The sequence below is a fragment of the Chrysoperla carnea genome, chromosome 3, assembly GCF_905475395.1.
Source record: "Chrysoperla carnea chromosome 3, inChrCarn1.1, whole genome shotgun sequence".
NCBI lineage: Eukaryota > Metazoa > Arthropoda > Insecta > Neuroptera > Chrysopidae > Chrysoperla > Chrysoperla carnea.
The window spans coordinates 51,113,339-51,139,003 of record NC_058339.1 but is presented as its reverse complement, the minus strand read 5'-3'; the positions used below and the strand labels follow the sequence as shown (position 1 = coordinate 51,139,003).

At 28.7% G+C, this 25,665-nt stretch overlaps 1 protein-coding gene across 1 annotated transcript in view; it reads left to right on the top strand.

The window, feature by feature from the left end:
- Window positions 1-20,165, top strand: part of LOC123295256 (UNC93-like protein MFSD11) — a 33,197-nt gene extending 13,032 nt beyond the window's left edge. The window contains exons 2-7 of the mRNA XM_044876527.1: window positions 8,742-8,902; window positions 17,061-17,237; window positions 17,303-17,571; window positions 17,917-18,042; window positions 19,090-19,394; window positions 19,607-20,165. Of these exons, the coding sequence (XP_044732462.1) occupies window positions 8,742-8,902; window positions 17,061-17,237; window positions 17,303-17,571; window positions 17,917-18,042; window positions 19,090-19,394; window positions 19,607-19,765 (1,197 nt within the window). The 3' untranslated portion in view covers window positions 19,766-20,165. The remainder of the gene's footprint in view (window positions 1-8,741; window positions 8,903-17,060; window positions 17,238-17,302; window positions 17,572-17,916; window positions 18,043-19,089; window positions 19,395-19,606) is intronic.
- Window positions 20,166-25,665: the final 5,500 nt, after the last annotated feature.

Genomic DNA, 25,665 nt, shown 5'->3' with positions numbered 1-25,665 from the left:
TGATAGTTTAGTTAAGCCTTGTAAAAACAAATCATTTATCTAGAAACAGTTGAAACCAACGATTTTCTTTATGTAGAAAAGGCTTATAAATTAAGAAGTTAATAGCAATAACTTTTTCTTTTCATTTCAAGAGAAATTTTTTCAATAGGAGTAGGAAATGAATTTTTGTAGAAGTCTAGTCGTTCCATAAAAATTTTTTAGCATGTCTTTTAAAGAATAATTTTTAGCATGTCTTTTATAAAAATGTTTTATAGTTTATCAAAATAAAATTGAAATTGGTTGATTTTTCCTAGTTTCAATTCGTTGTTTTAATAATAGCACTACTGCATGTTTGAATAATTTGGAAGTTTAACATATAATTAATGTTTTAAATAAAAAATTTATTGTTTTTTGTCTTTTTAAAATAGTATGTTTATCTCTTGAGATAAATTTTAAATGTCAAGGTATACGGGTAAATGTCACTAAACTGTAAACACTCATTTTAACCTTTCTAAGTATATAAATAAATAATTATTAAACTGGAACAACTCTCCACTTGGGGTTTTATGCAAAATTTTTAAAGTCAATTTCCGCGGTTATTTAACATATACATTTTGAAAGTATCAGAAATTAAACTTATAATAAAGCAAGTGAAAACAAACAATTGACTGAGTTACTTGTTGAAATACCCACAGGCGGACGGACGGACGGATGGACAACCGGAAATGGACTAATTAGGTGATTTTATAAACACCTATGCCAAAATTTCGTAGCATCAATATTTTTAAGCGTTACAAACTTGGGACTAAACTTAGTATACCTTGCATATTACATATATGCATGGCATAATGAGCCAATTATAATAAATATTGATATTAGAACAGTATTTGTGACGACTAAATTTCGGATATCTTATTCCTTATTGAACTTAAATAGGGATGAAGTCTTGCACCTGAAACCTCTGTTAATTAACGCGAAATATCCTCTAACAAAGCAAATCGAATATGATTTGAAAAAAATTTCCAAAGTATGAAAAATCTAGCCGTCTTGGAATCAACTTATAAGGAAAGTTACAGCTCATACCATTTGGCGGAAGCGCAAATAATTGCAGTGTACATACAAAAATTTTAATTTTAACCATAATCTTTAGACGAGGATAAAGTTATACATATATAATTTAGAAGTTGCAAAATTGCGTATTTCGGCTTCTCAAACCGAAGAGATTTTGGAGGAATAAATATTTATATCTATTTTAAAATTTACAGTTACTGCAATCAATTATTGCCGATTACTGTAATACAAAATAAATTTATTGAGTTTATATAACAAAAACACTATTTTCATAATTAATCTGCTTTCAAAAATGTCTGACCTTGATTAGAGAAAGATGTTGCACAGTTGAATGACTGTTGCAAATATTTATTTATTTATTTATTTTGTTGCTAATAATTATTTCAATGCAACTATAAAATATATAAATTATTACTATAAATTCATAAAATAACAAAGATTTCTAATAAACATTATGAGTACGATAAAAAAAATACTTTTTTGTTTGTTTCAAATATCTGTAGATTAGTCAATTGATTGTACTTAAGCGAGAATGAAATTACAGTAAAAGCCGTGAAGATATACCTACCGGGTGGTTCAGAAAAAATGATCAATAGCCTTGGTGGGTGATATTGTATACCTATACCGAAACAATCATCTTGGTTTTAAAAACATGTATCCGAAAACGCTACCTTTTCTAGAGAGCTACAGATGATAGAAATGCATAGCATTTTGAATTTCTGCCCGAACCATGGTGGTTTCCAAAAAATATTTCGAACAAATTTGTTTTTTTATGACAAACATTTTAACTTTTTAAAGTTCTTTAATAGTTTTGAGATATCTTTCGCAATCTAGATAGAGGAAAATTTTAAATGCTTTTCGTAAAAGTACTAACAACTATTATTCGAAACAATTTATCGAAACCCAACGGATTAGACTAAAATTGAGCTCGTGTTGCAAAATTTCAAAGGACATTAGCTCCGAAGGGAAACGTTTCCGGACACATGTTATACCAAAATACTTATGACCATTGACCATTTATTCGAATGCCCATGGTATCCATATTTATCGAGATAATTGATTTCGCTCTTAAAATTCATACTATCGACCATCTCTTTCGGAATATAAAGAGGGGAATAGTAAGTGAAGTATTTCATGGAGAACTGCTACCACAACCTACATTTAAAAATGAACCTAACTTCATTTTGACGTAGAACTCTTCTAAACTTAATCTATTATTTGCTATATATGCACACAATACAATTCTTTGCTAAAGATGTTGCGTTCCACAATAATACTTTAATGATAAATAGTTTTTACTGTATTCATAAGTAAATAAAAACGTGAAAGTAAAAGTTTATAATGTGAAACAAATAAATATATACATAACTAATAAATTATAAAATCAAATCATATATTATATCAAAGACTTATTAAGAAGGTTTTATATTAATTATTAAAAAATACTTTTTATTGTTCTAGTTATTAATCATCAATAGTCGATTCAATAAGAATTATTTATTTTTAATTTTATTTTAAAGTACAAGTTAAATATTATTATGTGATTCATTATTTTATAGAAATAGCTGATCAAGACGCTGAAAAACGGTTCCCTCTTTAAAATATATACAGGACAGTCCATAATCGTACTCTTTAACTTTAAAAAGCCGTATCAATCTGATTCACTATTTTTAAAATTTTTTGCTCTAATGGTAGAGTTTTAATTTGTCTATACCTACGTCCCCGAACATAAATGTATTTATAATTAATGATTATTAATATTTTCGCTGTTTATTAAAATGTTTGAAAAGTTAAATTTTGGCAACGGGTTACATAAATGATATTCATCCATCTTCTAAATAGTACCTACTCCCGTATTATACATAAGGAACTCATTGATCTCCAAATTAAATTTTTTCTTGATGCTAATAAAATAAAGTTAACAATACACAATTAATCATAAATTTACTCATTTATTTGATAAAAATGGATGAAAACTCAAATAAACACAATTTGTATGTTGATACCATTTAGAAAAATTTATTAAGATAAGAAGCTCTTTCAGAAATAAAAAGCTACATTGATAATGATTTTAATTGGATATATCACTACATTTCAATCAACTTTTTAAGTAGCGTTTTAATTAAAATTTAGGAAAAATAACTATTAACATTATCATTTTAGAATTGTAGAATCATGTAATACTCACTCATGTACCTAGTCTCTCGTAAGGATCAAGTATCCTCTGTTTCCCCTATACAATACAAATAATTTCGTTAAAAATACTGCAAAAATAGATTTTTTCCGCATGTTTGAGTTTCGCTCTAATGATTCTTTAAAAAAATGTAAATTATTTATTAACCACTGAAGATTAAAATATGATTTATGAAATAATTACAGCAAATATTTTTCAACACGTAATAAATATATAAGCAACACATATGTAAAAGTAATTATAAAGAAAAAATTGTTTCAATTAAAGACTAAAAAATGATTAATTGTTTATACAGATATTTAGATCAGACGACTTAATTTTGCATAATTAATAATTATATGTATTTGTGCTACATGCAAATATTTTGAGACTTGAAATATGAATCACAATCAGGAAGATGACTTGGGATTATTAGATGCCATGATTATGATTAAGAATGTTTGAGACGCGTACAATCGGAGTTAATAAATTTCAACTAACTTTAGGCAGTGAATATGCGTATAAAAGCTAGAAATAGCGTCCTATTTCTGTTTAACCAAAACCATAGCTGCTTGAATAGTATACCTATAAAACACTTAATATATTAAATTTTTTTCAATTGCGATAAAAAAAGGTACTTGCCAAGCGCAATTTTCCAATTTTTTATTTGCATTTACGGTTATTGAAAAAAGAATTAAAAATAAATCGAAAACTTGTTTTTTACTCGATAAATCAATTAGTTTATCAGAAACTAATGTGTGAGGATTGAGCCTTGACTTAAAAATATTATTATTATTTTTTTTTTAAATCCAGTTTTCATTATCTCTTAGAGAAAAATTGATTTAATTAAAAAGGGGGTCACATCTTACATTGAAACATGATTAATACGAAGGTCTTTGGATTTTCCAGTCCATACTTTATTGATATACCGTCAATAAATTTGTTTTTAAATGGTAATAAATGGCAATGCTTTTTTCAATTTTTCATTCATGATTAAAATAGTCAAGGCTATTTTTTTTTAATAAAAATTTGTACTTTGTATACAAATAAATTTTAATGAGAATTAAATAAAGGTTTTTTTACACGTTTCTAAAATATTTGAATTCGATAAAATAAATTGTGAATGTTTTCAAACATATAACATCATTAAAAAAATAGATTTGAATGGTAAAATTATACTTTTTAATTTTTAATCCCCAAACAAAAATCATCGATATTATAACAGTGACCCCCTTGTTTGTCTGATTATGTATTATCATACATAGTTCGAACGTTTAAAGATTGTTTCAGATTTTTCCAGTATAAAACATAGGTATAAGCAAGAATACAAGTCAGTGCGTTAACCAAATTCATTTTTAACCAAATTGAATGTATTCAGTGCCTTCACCATAGTTTGAATGTAATTAACTTGTTTTATAGATTTGTTTTCAATTTTCTATTAAGTATATTAAATACGCCCGTAAAATCTTAAAAAAAAAAAAACACTAAAATCGCAAAAAGTAAAGATGTAATGAATTTATGAAAAAAATTAAAATATTTTTTCACGTATAACGCAGGTAGCACAATTTTTGTTCGTTTGTAAAAAGTAGTTTCACAGTCCTTTAAGGGATTCAAATAACATACTAAAACAGCAGCTTTACATGAACATCCAGTAGCCATACTACTAGTTTTGGAAAATATTTTCTAGAAAAGTTAGTTAATATTTTCTGGTTTTAGTTGAACCAACCTACCTAATTTTCATATCGTTATCTTTTATATTATATGAGAAAATGGACCTCAAAGTTTTGCCTAATTTGCCCCTTACGAGAAACAAATATTTTTAATTTTTTTATAAGGAAATTTTTTTACATTTAAACTTTTGTTCTATCTCTAACGGTTTAATATAAGCAAAACTCAAAATTTTCACATTTCTGAAAACCGTGTCAATTTTTCAAGCATCAACGGAATTGTGGGTTGGCTTCAATTGTTTAAAATTTAATATAGGTCCTTTCAAATCATCTGAAACGTTTTATTACTAATTTCCGCAATAAGAAAATAAAACATTAGTTTATATAGTCTTCAAATTCAGTGTTTATAAACAATAAACGATTCTTGTTATCAAAAATATCAATTTTATTTAAGGTGAATAACATTTGATCATTGCCATTTGATTTCAAAATAGATAACCTTTGATTGTTAAATTTTGCCACTTGCAAATTATTGAAGGTTCGCTTGTACCTACTACTTTTTTACCTTTGTGCTTAAATTGTATACAATATTGGTATATATACTTGTTAAAATTTCGTTTGCTTACTTGCTTCTTCAGCTGTTTTTTTTTTAATCTTTTCTGGCGACGCCTATACTGATTGGTATGTATAGGCGTCGCCAGTATTAAGCTATTAAGGGAGCATGAAGGTGTTATTGAGACGGCATCGAGACACCAGGAACTAGGTTTCTACTTTATTCTACAATTTTTGACTTTGACTTTTATTTATATTCATGGAAGTAATTATTGATTCTGATTGATGTTTTTAGTCTATTGTTATGCTAAAATATTTTGCTTATCAATATTATGAATTCACTTTGTTTAAAATTTATCTAAATCCATTTATTTATTTATGTTAATAAAATGTACCAATTGTATTTCCAGTATAATTGTCAGGTATATTACTGTTAGTGTAGGTATTAGATTGGTAAAATAATTTGTATATGTTATCCGATAGTTCATGTGCCATTTCCGCAACGGACTAGCAGAAAACGGCCCGTTGGACCTCATATAAGACTCGACCCAAAGTGCAATAAAAAGGTAAACGGATTCGTCTAGCAGAGAATTAAGTGGCCACGCACTTCAATCTTTGGCTGATGTGTTTGTTAAGCTTTTCTTGATTTCGAACAGCAATTCAATGAAATTTGATTCCGGTATTCAACATTTGAGTATTTAAAAGTTCTTGGACTTTCTAAAAGTGTAAAACATATTTATAATTGAAATTTAATTTATGGACATTTTGAACCTACAGGCCCATTTTCTCGTTTTTTTGACCGTTGACCCACCTAGAATTCTCCCAAACTCCCATATGGCCAGTTAACCCCTTCATAACTGTACACTACATCAGGGATATCTAAGGCCATAGCACTTCTTGCGGGTCAAAAGAGGTGTGATATATTATATTATACAATGAACAAATCGAGCGCTGAGGGTCGACAAAGACTGGACCCCCTTTTTAGTAATTAAATGGTGTAGTAGGAATAAAAGTGTGTATTGGGGGTGTAAGAGATTGGGGGGTAAGTCTACTGTTTGTTATAGCATAGGGTTGAGAGCAATAGGGAAGTGTTTATTGGGAATTTTAATTTATTTATTGTAAAGTTTGATACATCTAATCGTTCCTTACATTTATTTCATAAATTATTTTTTAAGAAATTTAGAAACGAGTAACGGCTAGTTTAATATACCATAATGATTTCATTAACAATCTGTATATTTTTCATCTGATTGTAAACAAAGTAAGCTTCTGTACATGAATTAAAATTAATGTTTATGTGGAACCAAATACTTGAATTTAAATTTTCATTTTCAATATTGATAACAGTTTTGTATTTTGTAAAATTATTAATATTTTGATAAGGCACTTTAATCTTTTTTTAGAGGTAAAGGCATTAATTAAGAGTAAAATGTTTAAAAGAGCTTATTATGTATTTAATCTGAATATTGTAATCCGGGTAAATGGGCTGATCGTAATACGACCTCTTTGATATTACCAAAACTTTTTACTGTGCTTTAAAAAAGTTTCGAGTTATTATTGTAATTATTATCATTCCTGATTTGCCATTAAATGGTCTATATTTACTAAGGGAATCACTTTGCATTTTTGGTTCAGCTTCAAGCGAAAAAACTTGGCCACCCGTTTTAAACAAACTTTGTTTTTCGATTTAAGAAATGTTATCACGGTGGATCCCTCGTTTTCAAGGGTTGACGTTTGACGATCTTCAGAGATATTACACACTTTTGTCTTGGGTTTTTTTTGGGTTATGTATCTCAAAATTGGTGAGTACAAGTAAATCAACTGTTTAAAGAATCCTACTCGATTTTAGGATCTACTCATCCATTTTGAGATATACATCGCAAAAAACAGGTGTATGCCCCTGAAGGCAGACAACCTCCCGAAAACGGGCCCCACCATGATAACATTTCTTAAATCGAAGAACAAGATAGGTCTAATGAACACGTTGCGTCGACTTGAACCCTAAATACAAAGTTGGGTCTATAATTGCCTCTTAACATATACACTAAAAGGGAAGCATTCTAAAAAGCCTTGACTTTCAGAGTCATTTAAAGGTCAATTCAGGCTCGTAGCTCATAAGACTTATAGCACCACTTTAAATTAGAAAGTTTTTTATTATTAAAAAAAGCAGCTGAATGAAATAACTCTGAAAATCTTAATCAATTATATGATTTAAGAAATACAATTTTTATTACAGTAAATTTTCTCTAGGACTTAAAGATTGAAACATATTTTTGGTGTATACACCGTATAGCTATTATATACTTATATCAATTTGAATTATTTTCTTAGGGGTAGATTTTTTTGGTCCTTTTCTTATTCCCGTAAAAAACATAGCCGGTATTGTTAGAGATTCATGATTAAATTAAATAAATTAAACTGATACAGTTTTTTAAATTGCAATTAACAACTAAACCGGTTTAATAATTCGACATTATTATTTTTTCAATCAAAATCTTTTTTTACTGTTATAAATAAAATATAATAATTATCTGCATTACACCTGACTTTTTTACAACCTTGACGCTCATATTTTATGTAAACAAACATATTTCTAATAAAATTAATTATTAATTATTTGTAATACTATTTTGTGATAATAAACAGTTTTGTTAATAATTTAAATTTATTCGTAAATAATAAAAAGGGCCTTGAATTATTGAAATAGTTTTATAATTACACGAAAACATTTATAAAAATTTTACTTAGAAGTATAATCTGAAATTAATAATGTTGAACTTAGAGAAAAAATTTGAAATTCAGTTTCTATAAATTCTAAGTAGGGTTATCGCCTCAAAGTTAAAGGAAGTCTGAAGATCGAACCTGTATTATATTTTTGATGTTTTGTAAACTCAGTTTTGCCATAATTAAAATTTTAAATTAATGTCCTTAAAATAATTTGAAAAAAAAAGGCTGATCAGGACCGTTGAATCTACCTGAATATGAAAGAAATAAAAAAATACACTCTTTATTTGCTTAAATAGTCAAAAGATTAAGTGAAGTTGATAACAGACAAAGGAATACTAAAGAGTGTGGTACTTTTAAACTTAATGAGGTTTTAAATGATCCGTTCCCGTTGCTGAGAATATCGATTTGAAATGGGTTACCATTTGAAAACTGTGGAAATTCAAATAAAAATGAATCATTCTTGTATCAAATATATTTTTTATAGTCAAAAGTTTCATTTTTTATCCCAATACATTTTATATTTACTCTACTATACTTGGTCAATAAATCTAAAAACTTAAACTTTGTTACAGAAACTTATTTTGCACGGTGTAAAGGATTTTACTGGTAATGAAGCATTCTTCAGTTTAGCAATTATTTATGGAGTATTTGCTGTTTGTAATTGGTTTGTACCATCGTTTATTGTTTTAACTGGACCAAGAGTTGCAATCGTTGCTGGATCAATCACATATGCGTAAGTTATTATTTTTGTTTTATGTAGATAGTCAACTTGTTTGGCGTCTATGTAAAGTTTAATATAGAAGCTTTAAGAAATTTTGCAACAGTCAGTCAGTTGTAACTTTATTTTTGTATGTGATTTCATTAAAAAGAACAAAATGTTACTTTCTTTTCATGGTTCCACCGAAAAATTTTTAATTTAGTAGTAAGATTAAAAGACACAAATATACCCGCTTTTGCTTGAAACTCTGAAACTCTCATTTTTTTCGAAAATGATAATAAGTAATTGAAATCAATTTTAATCTTTTTTAAAATTGATCAAAATTAAGGTAGCATTTTAAAGATAAACACCCTTTGTCGTAACAAGGCAGTGCTGATAGCGTCAATGTATTCATCACGGTATGAAAAATTTTTTTTAATTATAAAATAAGTTTACGGTTTATTAAATATTTTTCTATAAAATAATTTAAAATTATATTTTCATAATTGACGAAACATTACTTTCTAATTGTGTGTTAGTTAAACAATATATTATTATCCATAAAATAATATCAGTATTAGAAAATATGTATTAATTATTTCAATTTTTATCGATTTAAAATACCTATACAGGCATTAATTGTGTATATTATTAAAATATATATAAAATATTTACTCTGATATTTTTCTCAGTTAGGCAATATTTGAATTTCAATTGATTCTAAAACTATCTATTAGGTATTTTTTTATTAGAGTAGTTTTTCAGATATCGCTTAAAATTCTGTGCGAAAAGTTTCATTTTGAATCGATTTCTAGAATGAATTTAAATGAGATTTTTATGGTTTTTGGGTCCTAACCATGAGTAATATAAAGGAATGAATTTTTTTTTCTTGCAACAAACGGCTTGTATCTAAAGTACTTAAGGAGTTCTTTTGAAAAATTGAGAAAATTTCATAATTTCTATTCCGTTCTAACTACAAATTATTAGATTGTGCTATGTATTATAACAGGACCCGATCTAAGCGAGCGGGGGGGGGGGGTCGCAGCCGGGCAAATGTCCACAGCGAAAAAAATAAGGACGTGACAATTGAGAGCGCTGGGTGATTCCATTTAGTTCTCAGTTTTACCTCTTGGGGAGAAAAATCTTATTAAAATTAACATGCTTAGCAAACCCAGAAAACAGTTTTTTCTAAGGTCTAAATGGTAATTTTGCAGATTCTAATCCATAGACAGACCAATATATTTTAAAGTGATGTTATGTCTTACAAATTTTTTAATGATACCTCCTAAGAAAACAAGACAGCCAGGTTGAAAGAAAGAAGAAAGAATACCTAAATAGGAACGAAGGAACCCAATTATTTCAATGTGTACATATTTTAAATTGAGAGCACAAACAAATTCTACCATGAATTTTTACCGACGTTATTATTATTAATTTCCGAACTAGCATCCCTTTTCCTTCCGTTTATGTTTGGCGGGGACTCACAATCGATAAATATTATTTTTTCCAGTATAGTTTGTATATAAGTATTATAATATTTTTGGGAAACACCTTTTTATCCTACATTCCTAGGTACAATGCGGCATTTTATTATAATCCTTAAAATATGATAAACCGGATGTCAGAAATCTGCTGTAGTTAATTGGACGCCTCATTTTTTTTTTACTCGGAGCTTACAAACATGCATACATAAATACACATTCTCATGAACATTTGTATACTTGTTCAGACGCCCCAGACTGACATATGTGAATATTATATAATTCCCACAATATTTTAACATCCAATCTTTGGAATAATTACCTCATGACTAACCTAGTGTTTTAGTGTAAAAGGCGGCGAACATTATTTTTGCCCAGTGCGGCGAAATAGCTACATCGGGCCTTGATTATTGCTATTTATCTTCGTTATTTTTGTGGGTGGGAGGGGTATAATGTTGCAATCATCACTTTCTGAATCCATACTGTATGGTAAAATCGTCAATATCGCTGGTGTGCGGATATGATAATAAATTTTAAAAATAGCTAAGCTGATATTTGATATTTGATAAATATAGAACTATTTTGTCAATTTCAATTAAATATGAACAATTATATATTTAAATGATGTAATTATTATATATATTTCTTATTTAATGGCCATTGGCTACTGTTGATCTATAAAAATATTCAAACTCAGAGTAGGCTTGTCTCAATCCAGTTTTTTTTACAATAATTTAATTAATACTTTATCAATGAAAATAAGATTGGACTTTCACTGTTTTATCCAGCTGTGTGAACAAAGATATGTAACGGATTTTATTGCGTATTTATGTTTCTATCGGCTGAAAAACAAATATTTAAAATACATTCTTTCTTTTGGTAACACTAGTAAGATTAAAAATTAAAAATACATCGAAGGTGACTAACCTGTCTTGAGGATAGGTATCTGGAACCTTAACCAGAAATAATTACGAAAAAGTGCCAAAAAATATAAATTTCTTAGAGTATATTACCTAAACTACTGGCTGACCCAGTCGAGCGTTGCTGTGGCTCAATTATCTACAAATCTATAAAAAACCTAATTATAAAAATAAAAATATATTTATAATCGTAGGAGGGCATATTGCGCCTTATTGTTTTACTTGACAATTTTATGACGTAAAATCTCGAAAATATAAATATATATCAATTTAATTCGAAAATAATTAACTTTTCTTCGATTCTTTAAAAATGCATTTCATTTAACTGGAATCTGAATCCTTACAAAAAATTTATGTTTATTTATTACATGGAGATGTCACGTCTCCCTCGTTAACTATCACGTATTTGGTCAGTGAATTAATTTTTTGGGTTCTAAATATCTAGTTTGTAAAGAGGTAAAAATTAAGAAAAAAGACTACTTCATGTACTATTTGTGTAGACACTTTGGACCGGGAAACATGAAAATAATGTTGTTCTAATAAAAAGTATGATCCAAATTTAGTAGGATTACATACTTCGTTTATCAAAATTGGATACAATTCGGGTCTGATAGAGCAAAATTAAATTTTTTGTATTTTGATGACGTCATAGAGTTCAAAATTATGATTTTTTGACAACACAAGTAAATTTTATCCGATTTTGTTGGAATTTTTTTTTAAACCCACTTATTTTGGGTCAATCTTTTCAGCTTTGATGCCATTTTTTCGCAAGCTATCACTAAAGTGTTTAATTCCGGGACCAGGACACCACAATCTTGAAACCTATTAGAGCCAGGTTTATTTTGAGCACAAATTTGAAAAGTATGACCCAAACTTAGCAGGATTACATACTTCGTTTATCAAAATTGGATAAAATTCGGGTCTGATAGAGCAAAATTAATTTTTTTGGATTTCGATGACGTCATAGAGTTCAAAATTTCGATTTTTTGACAACACAAGCAAATTTTATCCGATTTTGTTGAAATTTTTTTTGAAACGCACTAATTTTGGGTCATTCTTTTCAGCTGTAATGCCATTTTTTCGCTAGCTTTCGCTAATGTGCTTAATTCCGGGACCAGGACACCACAATCTTGAAATCTATTAGAGCAAGATTAATTTTGACCACAAATTTGAAAAGTATGACCCAAATTTAGTAGGATTACATACTTCGTTTATCAAAATTGGATAAAATTCGGGTCTGATAGAGCAAAATTAAATTTTTTGGATTTTGATGACGTCATAGAGTTCAAAATATCGATTTTTTGACAACACAAGCAAATTTTATCCGATTTTGTTGAAATTTTTTTTGAAACGCACTAATTTTGGTTCATTCTTTTCAGCTGTGATGCCATTTTTTCGCTAGCTATCACTCATGTGCTTAATTCCGGGACCAGGACATCACAATCTTGAAATCTATTAGAGCAAGGTTAATTTTGAGCACAAATTTGAAAAGTATGACCCAAATTTAGTAGGATTACATACTTCGTTTATCAAAATTGGATAAAATTCGGGTCTGATAGAGCAAAATTAAATTTTTTAGATTTTGATGACGTCATAGAGTTCAAAATTTCGATTTTTTGACTACACAAGGAAATTTTATTCGATTTTGTTGGAATTTTTTTTGAAACCCACTTATTTTGGGTCATTCTTTTCAGCTGTGATGCCATTTTTTCGCTAGCTATCACTCATGTGCTTAATTCCGGGACCAGGACACCACAATCTTGAAATCTGTTAGAGCAAGGTTAATTTTGAGCACAAATTTGAAAAGTATGACCCAAATTTAGTAGGATTACATACTTCGTTTATCAAAATTGGATAAAATTCGGGTCTGATAGAGCAAAATTAAATTTTTTAGATTTTGATGACGTCATAGAGTTCAAAATTTCGATTTTTTTGACTACACAAGCAAATTTTATCCGATTTTGTTGAAATTTTTTTTGAAACCCACTAATTTTGGGTCATTCTTTTCAGTTGTAATGCCATTTTTTCGCTAGCTATTACTGTAGTGCTTAATTCCGGGACCAGGACACCACAATCTTGAAATCTATTAGAGCAAGGTTAATTTTGACCACAAATTTGAAAAGTATGACCCAAATTTAGTAGGATTACATACTTCGTTTATCAAAATTGGATAAAATTCGGGTCTGATAGAGCAAAATTAAATTTTTTGGATTTTGATGACGTCATAGAGTTCAAAATATCGATTTTTTGACAACACAAGCAAATTTTATCCGATTTTGTTGAAATTTTTTTTGAAACCCACTAATTTTGGGTCATTCTTTTCAGCTGTAATGCCATTTTTTCGCTAGCTATTACTGTAGTGCTTAATTCCGGGACCAGGACACCACAATCTTGAAATCTATTAGAGCAAGGTTAATTTTGAGAATAAATTTGAAAAGTACGATCCAAATTTAGTAGGATAACATACTTCGTTTTTCAAAATTGGATAAAATTCGGATCTGATAGAGCAAAATTAAATTTTTTGGATTTTGATGACGCCATAGAGTTCAAAATTACAATTTTTTGACAACACAAGCAAATTTTATTCGATTTTGTTGGAATTTTTTCTGAAACCTACTTATTTTGGGTCATTCTTTTCAGCTGTGATGCCATTTTTTCGCTAGCTATCGCTAATGTGCTTAATTCCGGGACCAGAACACCACAATCTTGAAATCTATTAGAGCAAGGTTAATTTTGAGCACAAATTTGAAAAGTATGACCCAAATTTAGTAGGATTACATACTTCGTTTATCAAAATTGGATAAAGTTCGGGTCTGATAGAGCAAAATTAAATTTTTTAGAATTTGATGACGTCATAGAGTTCAAAATTTCGATTTTTTGACTACACAAGGAAATTTTATTCGATTTTGTTGGAATTTTTTTTGAAACCCACTTATTTTGGGTCATTCTTTTCAGCTGTGATGCCATTTTTTCGCTAGCTATCACTCATGTGCTTAATTCCGGGACCAGGACACCACAATCTTGAAATCTATTAGAGCAAGGTTAATTTTGAGCACAAATTTCAAAATTATGACCCAAATTTAGTAGGATTACATACTTCGTTTATCAAAATTGGATAAAATTCGGGTCTGATAGAGCAAAATTAAATTTTTTGGATTTTGATGACGTCATAGAGTTCAAAATTTCGATTTTTTGACTACAAAAGCAAATTTTATTCGATTTTGTTGAAATTTTTTTTGAAACCCACTAATTTTGGGTCATTCTTTTCAGTTGTAATGCCATTTTTTCGCTAGCTATTACTGTAGTGCTTAATTCCGGGACCAGGACACCACAATCTTGAAATCTATTAGAGCAAGGTTAATTTTGACCACAAATTTGAAAAGTATGACCCAAATTTAGTAGGATTACATACTTCGTTTATCAAAATTGGATAAAATTCGGGTCTGATAGAGCAAAATTAAATTTTTTGGATTTTGATGACGTCATAGAGTTCAAAATTTCGATTTTTTGACAACACAAGCAAATTTTATCCGATTTTGTTGAAATTTTTTTTGAAACCCACTAATTTTGGGTCATTCTTTTCAGCTGTAATGCCATTTTTTCGCTAGCTATCGCTAATGTGCTTAATTCCGGGACCAAGACACCACAATCTTGAAATCTATTAGAGCAAGGCTAATTTTGAGCATAAATTTGAAAAGTATGACCCAAATTTAGTACTATTACATACTTCGTTTATCAAAATTGGATAAAATTCTGGTCTGATAGAGCAAAATTAAATTTTTTGGATTTTGATGACGTCATAGAATTCAAAATTTCGATTTTTTGACAACACAAGCAAATTTTATCCGATTTTGTTGGAATTTTTTTTGAAACCCACTTATTTTGGGTCATTCTTTTCAGATGTGATGTCATTTTTTCGGTAGCTATCACTAAAGTGTTTAATTCCGGGATCAGGATACCACAATCTTGAAACCTATTAGAGGAAGGTTAATTTTGAGCACAAATTTGAAAAGTATGACCCAAATTTAGTAGGATTACATACTTCGTTTATCAAAATTGGATAAAATTCGGGTCTGATAGAGCAAATTAAATTTTTTGGATTTTGATGACGTCATAGAGTTCAAAATTTCGATTTTTTGACAACACAAGCAAATTTTATTCGATTTTGTTGTAATTTTTTTTTAAACTCACTAATTTTTGGTCATTCTTTTCAGCTGTGATGCCATTTTTTCGCTAGCTATCACTCATGTGCTTAATTCCGTGACCAAGACACCACAATCTTGAAATCTATTAGAGCAAGGTTAATTTTGAGCATAAATTTGAAAAGTATGACCCAAATTTAGTACTATTACATACTTCGTTTATCAAAATTGGATAAAATTCGGGTCTGATAGAGCAAAATTTAATTTTTTTGGATTTTGATGACGTCATAGAGTTCAAAATTTCGATTTTTTGACAACACAAGCAAATTTTATCCGACCTTATTGAAATTTTTTTTGAAATCCACTTATTTTGGGTCATTTTTTTCAGCTGTGATGTCATTTTTTCGCTAGCTATCACTAATGTCTTTAATTCCGGGACCAGGACACCACAATCTTGAAACCTATTAGAGCAATGTTATTTTTGAGCACAAATTTGAAAAGTATTATTGTATATGTGTATATAATTAAAATTAGTTGTTTTTTTTTAGAAGAAATATTTTTTACATTTAATTTTTTGTTCTATCTTTAACGGTTTACAAGATGGGTCATACGGACCCAATACCCAATTGATCTACGTTGCTCATTTACGAACTTGACCTCACTTTTTACGCACGCTATAAAAATTTCAGCTTGATATTTCTTTTCATTTTTGAGTTCGTGTTGAGTTGAGTTCGTGTTGAGTTTCGTGATGACAGACGGACAGACGATAGACAGACAGACAGACAACCGGAAATAGACTAATGAGGTGATTTTATGGACACCTATACCAAAATTTGGTTCATAGAATCATTATTTTTAAGCGTAACAAACTTGAGACTAAACTTAGTATACTTTGGTATATATAATATACATGGTATAATAAAAAAACTTTTAACAAAAAGAAAACCGACTTCAAAAGAAAAGTTTTTCCAAAACAAATTAAAATGCACTAAAAAGTAAACAAATAATGATAATATAATGGAGTTAAAATTATTGTTATTTTTGGAGTCGGTGGCAGTCAAGCTAATGTAGCAAACTGTTCTGTCATTGTTGTTTCCTTGGCTGCCACCGACTCCAAAAATAACAATAATTTTAACTCCATTATATTATCATTATTTGTTTACTTTTTAGTGCATTTTAATTTGTTTTGGAAAAACTTTTCTTTTGAAGTCGGTTTTCTTTTTGTTAAAAGTTTTTTTATTTTTGGATTTTTAGTGAATCTGAAGTACACTAACTAATTTTTCACTAAAAAAAGAATCACCGAAGTGATATTGAGTTATTTGTCCTCTTGTCGTGCATAATGAATGCAAATTTAATACTTTTATGATTTTCTCATGGATGCCGCTGTCAGAACTAGACCAAAATGAAATGGGACCAAACGGGAAGCACCAGCTTTCAAACAGATAAAGAATCATCAAAATCGGTTCACCCAGTCAAAAGTTCTGCGGTAACAAACATAAAAAAAAAAAAAAAAAAAAAAAAATACAGTCGAATTGATAACCTCCTCCGTTTTTGTTTGAAGTCGGTTAAAAAGTAGAAAATAGTAGCGCTGGTTATTTTTTGATTTGTTCGTGAATCAAACTCTTCTAAAGTAGTTAATTTCTAATTTCAGAATATACATAGGAAGTTTTTTATGGCCCAAAGCATGGCTACTGTACTTAGCAAGTGCATTTGTTGGACTTGGAGCAGCCCTTTTATGGACGGGCCAAGGTAATTTTCTAGCGCTCAATTCAACAAAAGACACAATATCTAAACATAGTGGAATTTTTTGGGCATTATTTCAAGCCAGGTAACATAGTATTTATTGATTATATTCGTTGTTAGTGACATTAATGTATTTTCCTAAATTTTTAGTATGTTCATTGGAAATACATTTGTATACTTCCAATTTCGAGGAAAAGACGAAATTGATTCAGATACTAGATTTACAGTAATTACAACATTAGTAAGCGTTGCAATAGTTGGAATCGTTGTTTTGTTTATATTAAGAAAAGCTCCACGTCGAGATGATTCCGAATTGGATATAGCTGAACAAAAAGGACCTGTAAGAGCTTTGAAAGATGCTCTTGCCTTGTGTAGTAGATCTGAAATGCTTTTGTTATGTTTAACATTCTTGTACACAGGTAAGTTTAATCAATCTGTAGAAAATTTTGGTGAAAATCTTTTATTTATGTTGTACTTTTATTTTCCGGTCAAAAGAATAAAATTGAATATAAATAAACCCGAACTCCAACACGGAAGCGGGCCAATCAGCATTACCCATTCACTACATGAATTCTCATTCTCGAACTAACGACTCGGATCTGAAATGAAAGAGGTCACTTTTTAGTAAACTAAAATTCCCAAGTGCAATGTTCATCTACAATAAAATTTAAAAAAAAGATCCACATAAAGTTATAATAACAATTATAAAATTTAATCGCTAATCTGCTAATTTTAATTAATCAGTGGAATTTGTATTATTTCAGGTTTTGTATTATCGTTTTACAGTGCAGTATATGGAGCATGTATTGGATTTACAAAAGAATTTGGCGATAAATCAAATCAATATGCAGCGTTATCAGGAATTTTAATTGGTGCTGGTGAAGTAATAGGTAATATGATTGATTATAAAAATGATTAGTTATTACATATTTTCATTTTTACCAAAAAATGAAAACGAAAAACTGTTTTAATGAAAACCAAAAAATTTTAAGACTTCTTCAAAATTTGAATGGCCAAATTATCTCAGACGAAACTAGGTTAATAACTTTTAATGTTAAAAGTCGAATACCAAATTCTTGATTAAATCCAATTCACTTGGAATATATTCACTCAAAACAGTAATATTAGAATAAGGATGAATTTTTGTTGACTTCGAGTCGAGACATAATTATTAAAATAAGTACCACGATACTCGAAATTAAACTATGGGCTAGTTAATAAAAATACTATTGAAATTAAAACCTTGAAAAAAAAAGACAATATTTTTATTTTCACTGTAAAAATATCGACGTAACGGAATTCTTTTTAATTTTATTCATTTACTTTAAATGGGCAGTCGTTGTAATTATTATCGTGATCTTGTATTTCAAGTACACATATACATAAACATAACAAGTCAAACAAGAAGCATATTAAACCTCGCAAAAATTTGTCATATTAATAACTTACTGAAATAATGAGAAGAAATATTAATATATTAAATGTAACTACTCGCTGCGCTTGCAAAAGGGCTCGAGGATGAAAAACCTCGTACGAGCCTCCGGCCTCAAAAATAACATAACATGTGGAGAAAAAAAACCAAAGTAATTTTAGAGGATATTTTTTTGCTTTTCGAGGGGAGTGGGGTTTATAATGCAATTAAGTTTTCCGATTTTTGCTATTAATTTTAAGGAATTTCAAATCGAATGCAAAAAACTGCATCTTTCTAGCATTATAGAAGAAAAAGAGTAGTTTTGGGGGAGAATACCTTAAACTTTAGAACTTGGGAACAATATCTTGAAAGCAGCTCAATTTGAACAAAAATTCGTGTCTTAACTTTTGACTTGAGTAGCAAACATTACGCGTCTGTATAAATTTTTAAAACTTTCAAACAGAATTTTCAGTAAAACTATAATGGGATGATTATAATGAATTTAAATTATAATTTTTCTTTCTAGGTGGATTACTATTTGGTATATTTAGTTCAAAAACTAATAAATGGGGTCGTGATCCAATTATTATTGGTGGTTATATCGTCCATACAGTAGCATTCTTTTTGATATTTTTAAATTTACCTAATGATTCCCCAATCAACGTTACCAATGATTTAGGATTTATAACACCATCACCAGCACTTGCACTTCTAGGATCATTTATGTTAGGATTTGGTGACAGTTGTGTCAACACACAATTATACGCAACACTTGGTGACTTGTTTAGTGATTGTAGTGCGGAAGCTTTTGCAGTGTTTAAATTTACGCAGGTATTATGTTGTTTTTTTTTTTTATTTATAAAGATTCAGTTTAACGGTTGTCCCTTGGAAAGTATATCTGCATGTCAAATAAGACAAACAATATTTAGGAAGATTCACGTCAATTAAAGAATTATTTCACGCCAGTAAAAAATGTGTATAGAACAGTCTTAAATTAATTTAAAAGGCATACAGGAAACTGATATATTTTTTTTATTTTTTAGTCTGTGTCCGCTGCTGCAGCATTAGCATATGCTAACGTTCTACAATTATATTATCAATTAGTTATATTAGTCATATTTGCCACTTTAAGTACAGTGGCATATGTTCGAGTCGAAATCATGAATCGACGAAAAATGCGAGATTCAGCTGAATCAATATGAGTATAGTAATTATTAATCTAGTCATTTTTGAAAATCAATGCATATCCAAATAAAGTTTGGAAATTACATATCTATACTAGGATCATCACATCCAATTTTGGAAATAAAATATGTATTAAGAAATCGAATCGTCAATTGGGTCAAGATGTATAGCTAAAGCCGTGAAGAGCTAGCTAGGCAATAAAAACACAAACAAAATATAACGTTTTTGGTGCCTTTTTAATAGCTACCTAGGTCACTCATCTTTTTCATTTCAGTAGATGATCCTAAATTATGTGATTTCCTTGGTTCTAAAAATGTAAAAGGTATAAATGGTTTAATGGTTTTAAGAGGACGTGGCATGTAATCACATGGGACTAAAACAAATTAATTCATATAATTTTGATAAATTATTTCGGATTGGGGTATTTAATTTTTTTATTACAATTTATTTATAATTTTAATTATGTTTTATAAAAAAATAAACCATTAAATATACGTCCTAAAAATCGAAAAAAAAAACACATTCCAAGTAAACATTTGTTAGTAAATAAAATTTGCTTAATACTAGAAAATAATTGTAAAGAGGTTAACATGATTTTACTTTGCTTTTTGTGCTCATGTACCGATTTAATTGGCTCATCATACTCTTTGGCATTGAATGTCTTGAAAAATTGAGAGTATAAGGAGAGTATGGGGAAAACATTTAAAATTGCTCAATTGTGTTGCATGATATCGTAATTGGTATATTTTCTTGCGCACATATAAGCGGACTGAATTGTAATCTCAATGTAGCGAACTTAGTTCATTTCCTAAATTTTATTTAAAAACGCCGATCTAGAGCATAAATTATTCAAAAACACAATAACATGTAGCGAAGTAAGAGTATAAGAGTATATAAGTATCGAATTTTACGATCGTTGGCTCAGTACATTTTCGTTAACAGCTGGGTAGTTTGGTGATAAAGATGTTTTGAAATGTCTTTTACAAAATATACACACAAATCCACAAATGGAAGGTACCAATTAATACATTAATATTATGCCCTACAACAAATAAACAGAGGCAACCACATCTAATCATTCAGTATAGCGTTAGAAAATTTTTAAGGCAATAAAAGCCAATTTTCGGAGACCAAGCTATCAGGCAAAGCATTATTCAACATTTAGGTTTATCCTTTGCGAAATGATAGTATTCCTGGATGAAATTATCTTATCCACGATAAGATACAATTTCTATTACTTAAAAACCGAATTTAGTTCGACAACCAAATTTTTGCTGTAAGTACCCAATTCAGTGATCTGAAACTGCAGGTCTCTCATCTCTGCCAATCCCGAATAATTATTTATCTTATGAGTATGAGATGCAAAGTAGTATTAAAAACATCGCTTAACCTCCATACTAATAGTTATATATTCCAAGTGATTGATTCCATTATTACGATTAAGACTGACCTTAAATTTAAAATATTAATTCTTCCATTTATATTGTGACTAGAAAATTATCTAACTACTTACCTGTAAATTATTGTTTAGTGCCAATTTAAAATAAGAAAAACTGTTATGAAAACTTATCAATTTTTATAAAATTTTGTTAAATTTTGTAAATTGTCAAATATATTAATTTGTAAATAATAATAATTAAATAAGTTGATAGTAGTGTTCGTTTTGAAATGACTCCATTAAAATAGTGGAACACTATATGGCATTGTATATGGCACAGAAAATTTTTTAGTAATTTTAAACGTTTAAACTGGAATTAAAAAAATTAGAGAACAGTCGTTTATTACATAAATTATCATTATAGCCTCTACTGAATTGTTAGAGAGTTAGTTAATTGTTAGATCGTTAATTCTTAAACTTCCGCACGATTTCTAAGGGATGTGAAACTGAAAGGGGGAGATCAATGTTTAAAAAAGTAATTTATAGAAATAAATTGCTAAACATAGATTTTTCGGAGTTGCAACTTGGATTTTTAATAATTCTATAATTTTGATGGCATCATTACAAAACGATCACAACCTATTATTTTAGTAGAATATTAAGACGGTTAAAAGCCAAATCAATTTTGATGATAATTTTATTTTCAATTTTTTGTCCAGTAATTTTCTATGTGTCAAAAAACAATATTCATTCAATGAACGCTCAAAAAACGAAAATAGTGGGATGACAAAAAACCCGCTAAGAATAAAAGATTAATACAGAAATGGGAATTTTTTCACCCGCCTAAAGATATAGACCTGAAATCAATTACGACTTTCCTGAAATTTATGTGTTTCCTATAACTATCCTAGTAAAAAACTTCAATTTCTTTTTTATTGAAATGATCAAGAATGTGAATCGGAAATTCAATCATTCTGATTCAATCCTAGGTACTTAAAACTATTTATTTTCTTGTTAAATCCGATGCAACATTTTCAATAGATTTCAACGGAATTGAATAGAAAATTATAATTTTTGATTTAAGTTTGAATGGACTTGAATCGAAAACTCAAATGCTGATTCATTTCGATCGATATCCTATTCATTTTAATAAGTAAAGTGTTGGGAGTTTTTAATGCTTGGGTATATCTTGTTCATTTTGCTATTTGATAATTTTATGCCACCAATTATATCCTATATTGATAGAACGCCAAATCTTTTTATTTTTGATACATATCACAATTTTATAAAAAGATTCCTGAACAATAAACGTGATATTTTTAAATTAAAACTTTTTAACATAGATCTTAAGGAATATATTGCATTTTTTTAGAATTATAAATCTATATAACATCAGGGAACAAAAAAGTCCTTGGTATTTAAATTCTAACATCATTTAATTTCATCTAAATTCTAAAAGTGGCATAATCAAAACCCAACATAAATGTTCATTCTATATATATGGGTAAATTTTATTATCGTTGAAAGGTTTTCAATTTTTTAATTTATTCTGCAATTTTTTACTTTGTCAACCGTTCCAGTTTTGATAAAATGTAGACGTACGGAAAATTTCTAAAATATTAAAAACTGTGCTTATAGATTTATAATTTTAATTTGTTTTAAAAACGTAACACTGTGTTTTGGTTTTAATAAATTTTATGTTATTAATTTCATTAAAATTTATTCATAATAAATATTTTATTTTTTATTTAAATGATTTTTTATTTATTTTCTTTTTAATAATTAGCGATTTAACTCTCAATCAGGCGCTTCTTCATTTAGAATCGATCGCTCGTAACTTTTAAGACCATGTTGAATGGGAATTTTTTATTTAGAATTTAAAATACAAAATGGTTTATTTCTGTTTCTTAAGTGAAATTGTTAAATTACAATCTGGGCTGAAAAAGATCAGGTGGCGTTGAATCGATTACACTTTACATTTGAGTACCACATATTCCCATTTCAAAGACTAAAATAAATAAAAATTACATCTTAGACAACAATTCAACTAAACTACCTTTATCAATCGCTTCTTTTATTCCATCAGAAATAAGTATTCTATTCCTCCTCGTAATTAGGTACACTTTCATTGAAAAAAAGCTTACCATAAGTTATAGAATGCTCTTGGAAAGGTCGGGACTCTCTAATTACAATCTTAAAAGAAAAAGCATAATCATAGAGGAAAATATTCGAATCAAGAAATAAAAACAATTTCCGAGTTAGAATTACATGTAAATATAAAGTTAGGAAGTAAGAAATCGTGAATCAAAAATAAGTGTGAATAGAATCAAAAGGGAGTAATAATAATGTTACTCTCCGCCATCTATACTAGAAATAAGTAAACTGTAATCCACAACAACAGATGGATAGAATTGTGTTCTGTTGTTAAAAACAGTATTATAAGTAGTGATATCATTTATAGGTGGTATTACTGTACTGTACAATGCAGTAGGTATACAAATCTCGAAGAATGTATACCAAAAAATCTGCTTCAATAAGCCACCTTCAAATCTACAAATATAAGAGAACAACTTGAAAAATTTAAATTACACTTGAATGGAAAATTTTTGAAGTATTGACTGAAAAAACTGCTCCGGGAAATATCATCCCTCGTCTAAAATTTTACTACTCATAATTGTCCATAAAGCAACCATAATTGGGCCAAAATAGAGAACAAATTGATTTTTCTCTAGATATTTATTTGCATCGAAATTGGAGAAAATAAATTTTCCATTTTTTTGTAATTTTTATTAGATGTCCCTTTGAAAAAAATAAAGAAAATCCCAAAAAATAACAAAAATTGGGTTCTTTTAACGATTGGGTGGGTAGTTTTAGCGAAAACCGTCTAAAATTTTCTACTGGAGATGTGTAAGTAAATAAGCATTTAACTGCCAAATGAGTTAGATTTTTATGGTTTTGCAGTTTTAATTGCCCTAAATAATTTAAAATCTGCCGATTTTGCCATTGATATTGATTGACCCACGTATATAATTTGTGTCTAAGTTATTTTAGAAAATATATATTTTTATCCAAATCGGAGACAAACAAAATTTTTCAATTTTTTGCAATTTTCTAAGAAATAAGATCACATTGAATAAAATCGAGAAAATTAAATTTATAATTCGTAACTGGACGAAAGTTGGTATACAGTGAACCCACGCTAATCCAATAAACGCTTTGCAAAGCGGCGTTGAATTATCGAATTTGTTGGAATATAGAGTCCTAACTGCAGTCCGGAACTTTTTGAAAAAGGGTAATTTGTAATCTGCAAAAATTGCATATCAATTTGATAAGATTTCAATCATTTTCTAACTTCTCAAGGCACGAAGAATTCTTGTGTTTATATAATAAATCTGTATTGTAAATACTGTTATAGGTATGACGGATTACAAGAAGGTTCCGAATCAGGCAGCATCTACTGTATAGGGTAATTTTTGACGCTTGGGTGATTTAAATGGGTAGGCTGGTATTATTGATTAATTTCATTCTATTCATTTTTCAGAGATCCATCAGATTTTAAGTATTGTGATTATGTAACTTGGTTTGATAATCCTATTATCAAGGAAAATTGCGCTTGAGAACGCGACACCTATTCAAGTTATTCGCCTAAGTTATTCGACTAATAAAACTTATAAAGTTATATAAGGAAAAAATTATCATATTGTCATTATTAATAAATACATAAATGTATTTTGTTCAATAAATATAAAGTTAAGATAAAAGTTCATCCAACTGTATGCAAAATTTATTCGTTGTAAATGACGCCATGACATGTGCCACAATCGATTAAATGGGGTCATTCAAATGGTTTTTAGTCATTACTTACTTCATTAGTCATTACTTTTAATAGAGCATACATACATACAGTTTATAAGCATAATAAAAGCACCAAGCCTACATTAATCAACGAATTACTGACCATTATAATTTCATGCTCTTTTTATATAGAGTGTTTTTAAACTAATACATTATAAAATTACATTGTTGTTCAAGCAAATTTGTATCCACTGAGCCATAAGAGGCCTAAAAATTTGTTATGAACCAAAAATATACATGTTAGTAGGCACCCACGCGCGCGTTTGGAATACGACCAATAATTTAATAACATGAAAATTTGATCACTTCCGGCTTAATTAATGGTACTCCGCTGTCCTGGATGTAATCATGAATGAAAATTATTCGAGTTTTTAGAAGAAGAAGTTCCTACAAAATTTTAAGAAAAGTAGAAACTCAGAAAAGTAGTAACTCTTTAATAATATTTCTTCCGAAAAGTTTCAATCTATTACCATTTTCTGTCATTAAATGATTAATTAATATAATTTATTTAATATTTTCAGATTTTTCATGACTTTTTCAGAGAAAGTTTTATATTCTTTTTCTGAATTTCAAACTTAATATTCGGAGTTCCAAAACAGATGTGTTTCCATAAGGGCAACGTCGTTATCGTCAGGGAATTAATTATTATAAAACTCTAATGTGCCAAAAAATAAAATTTTAAGG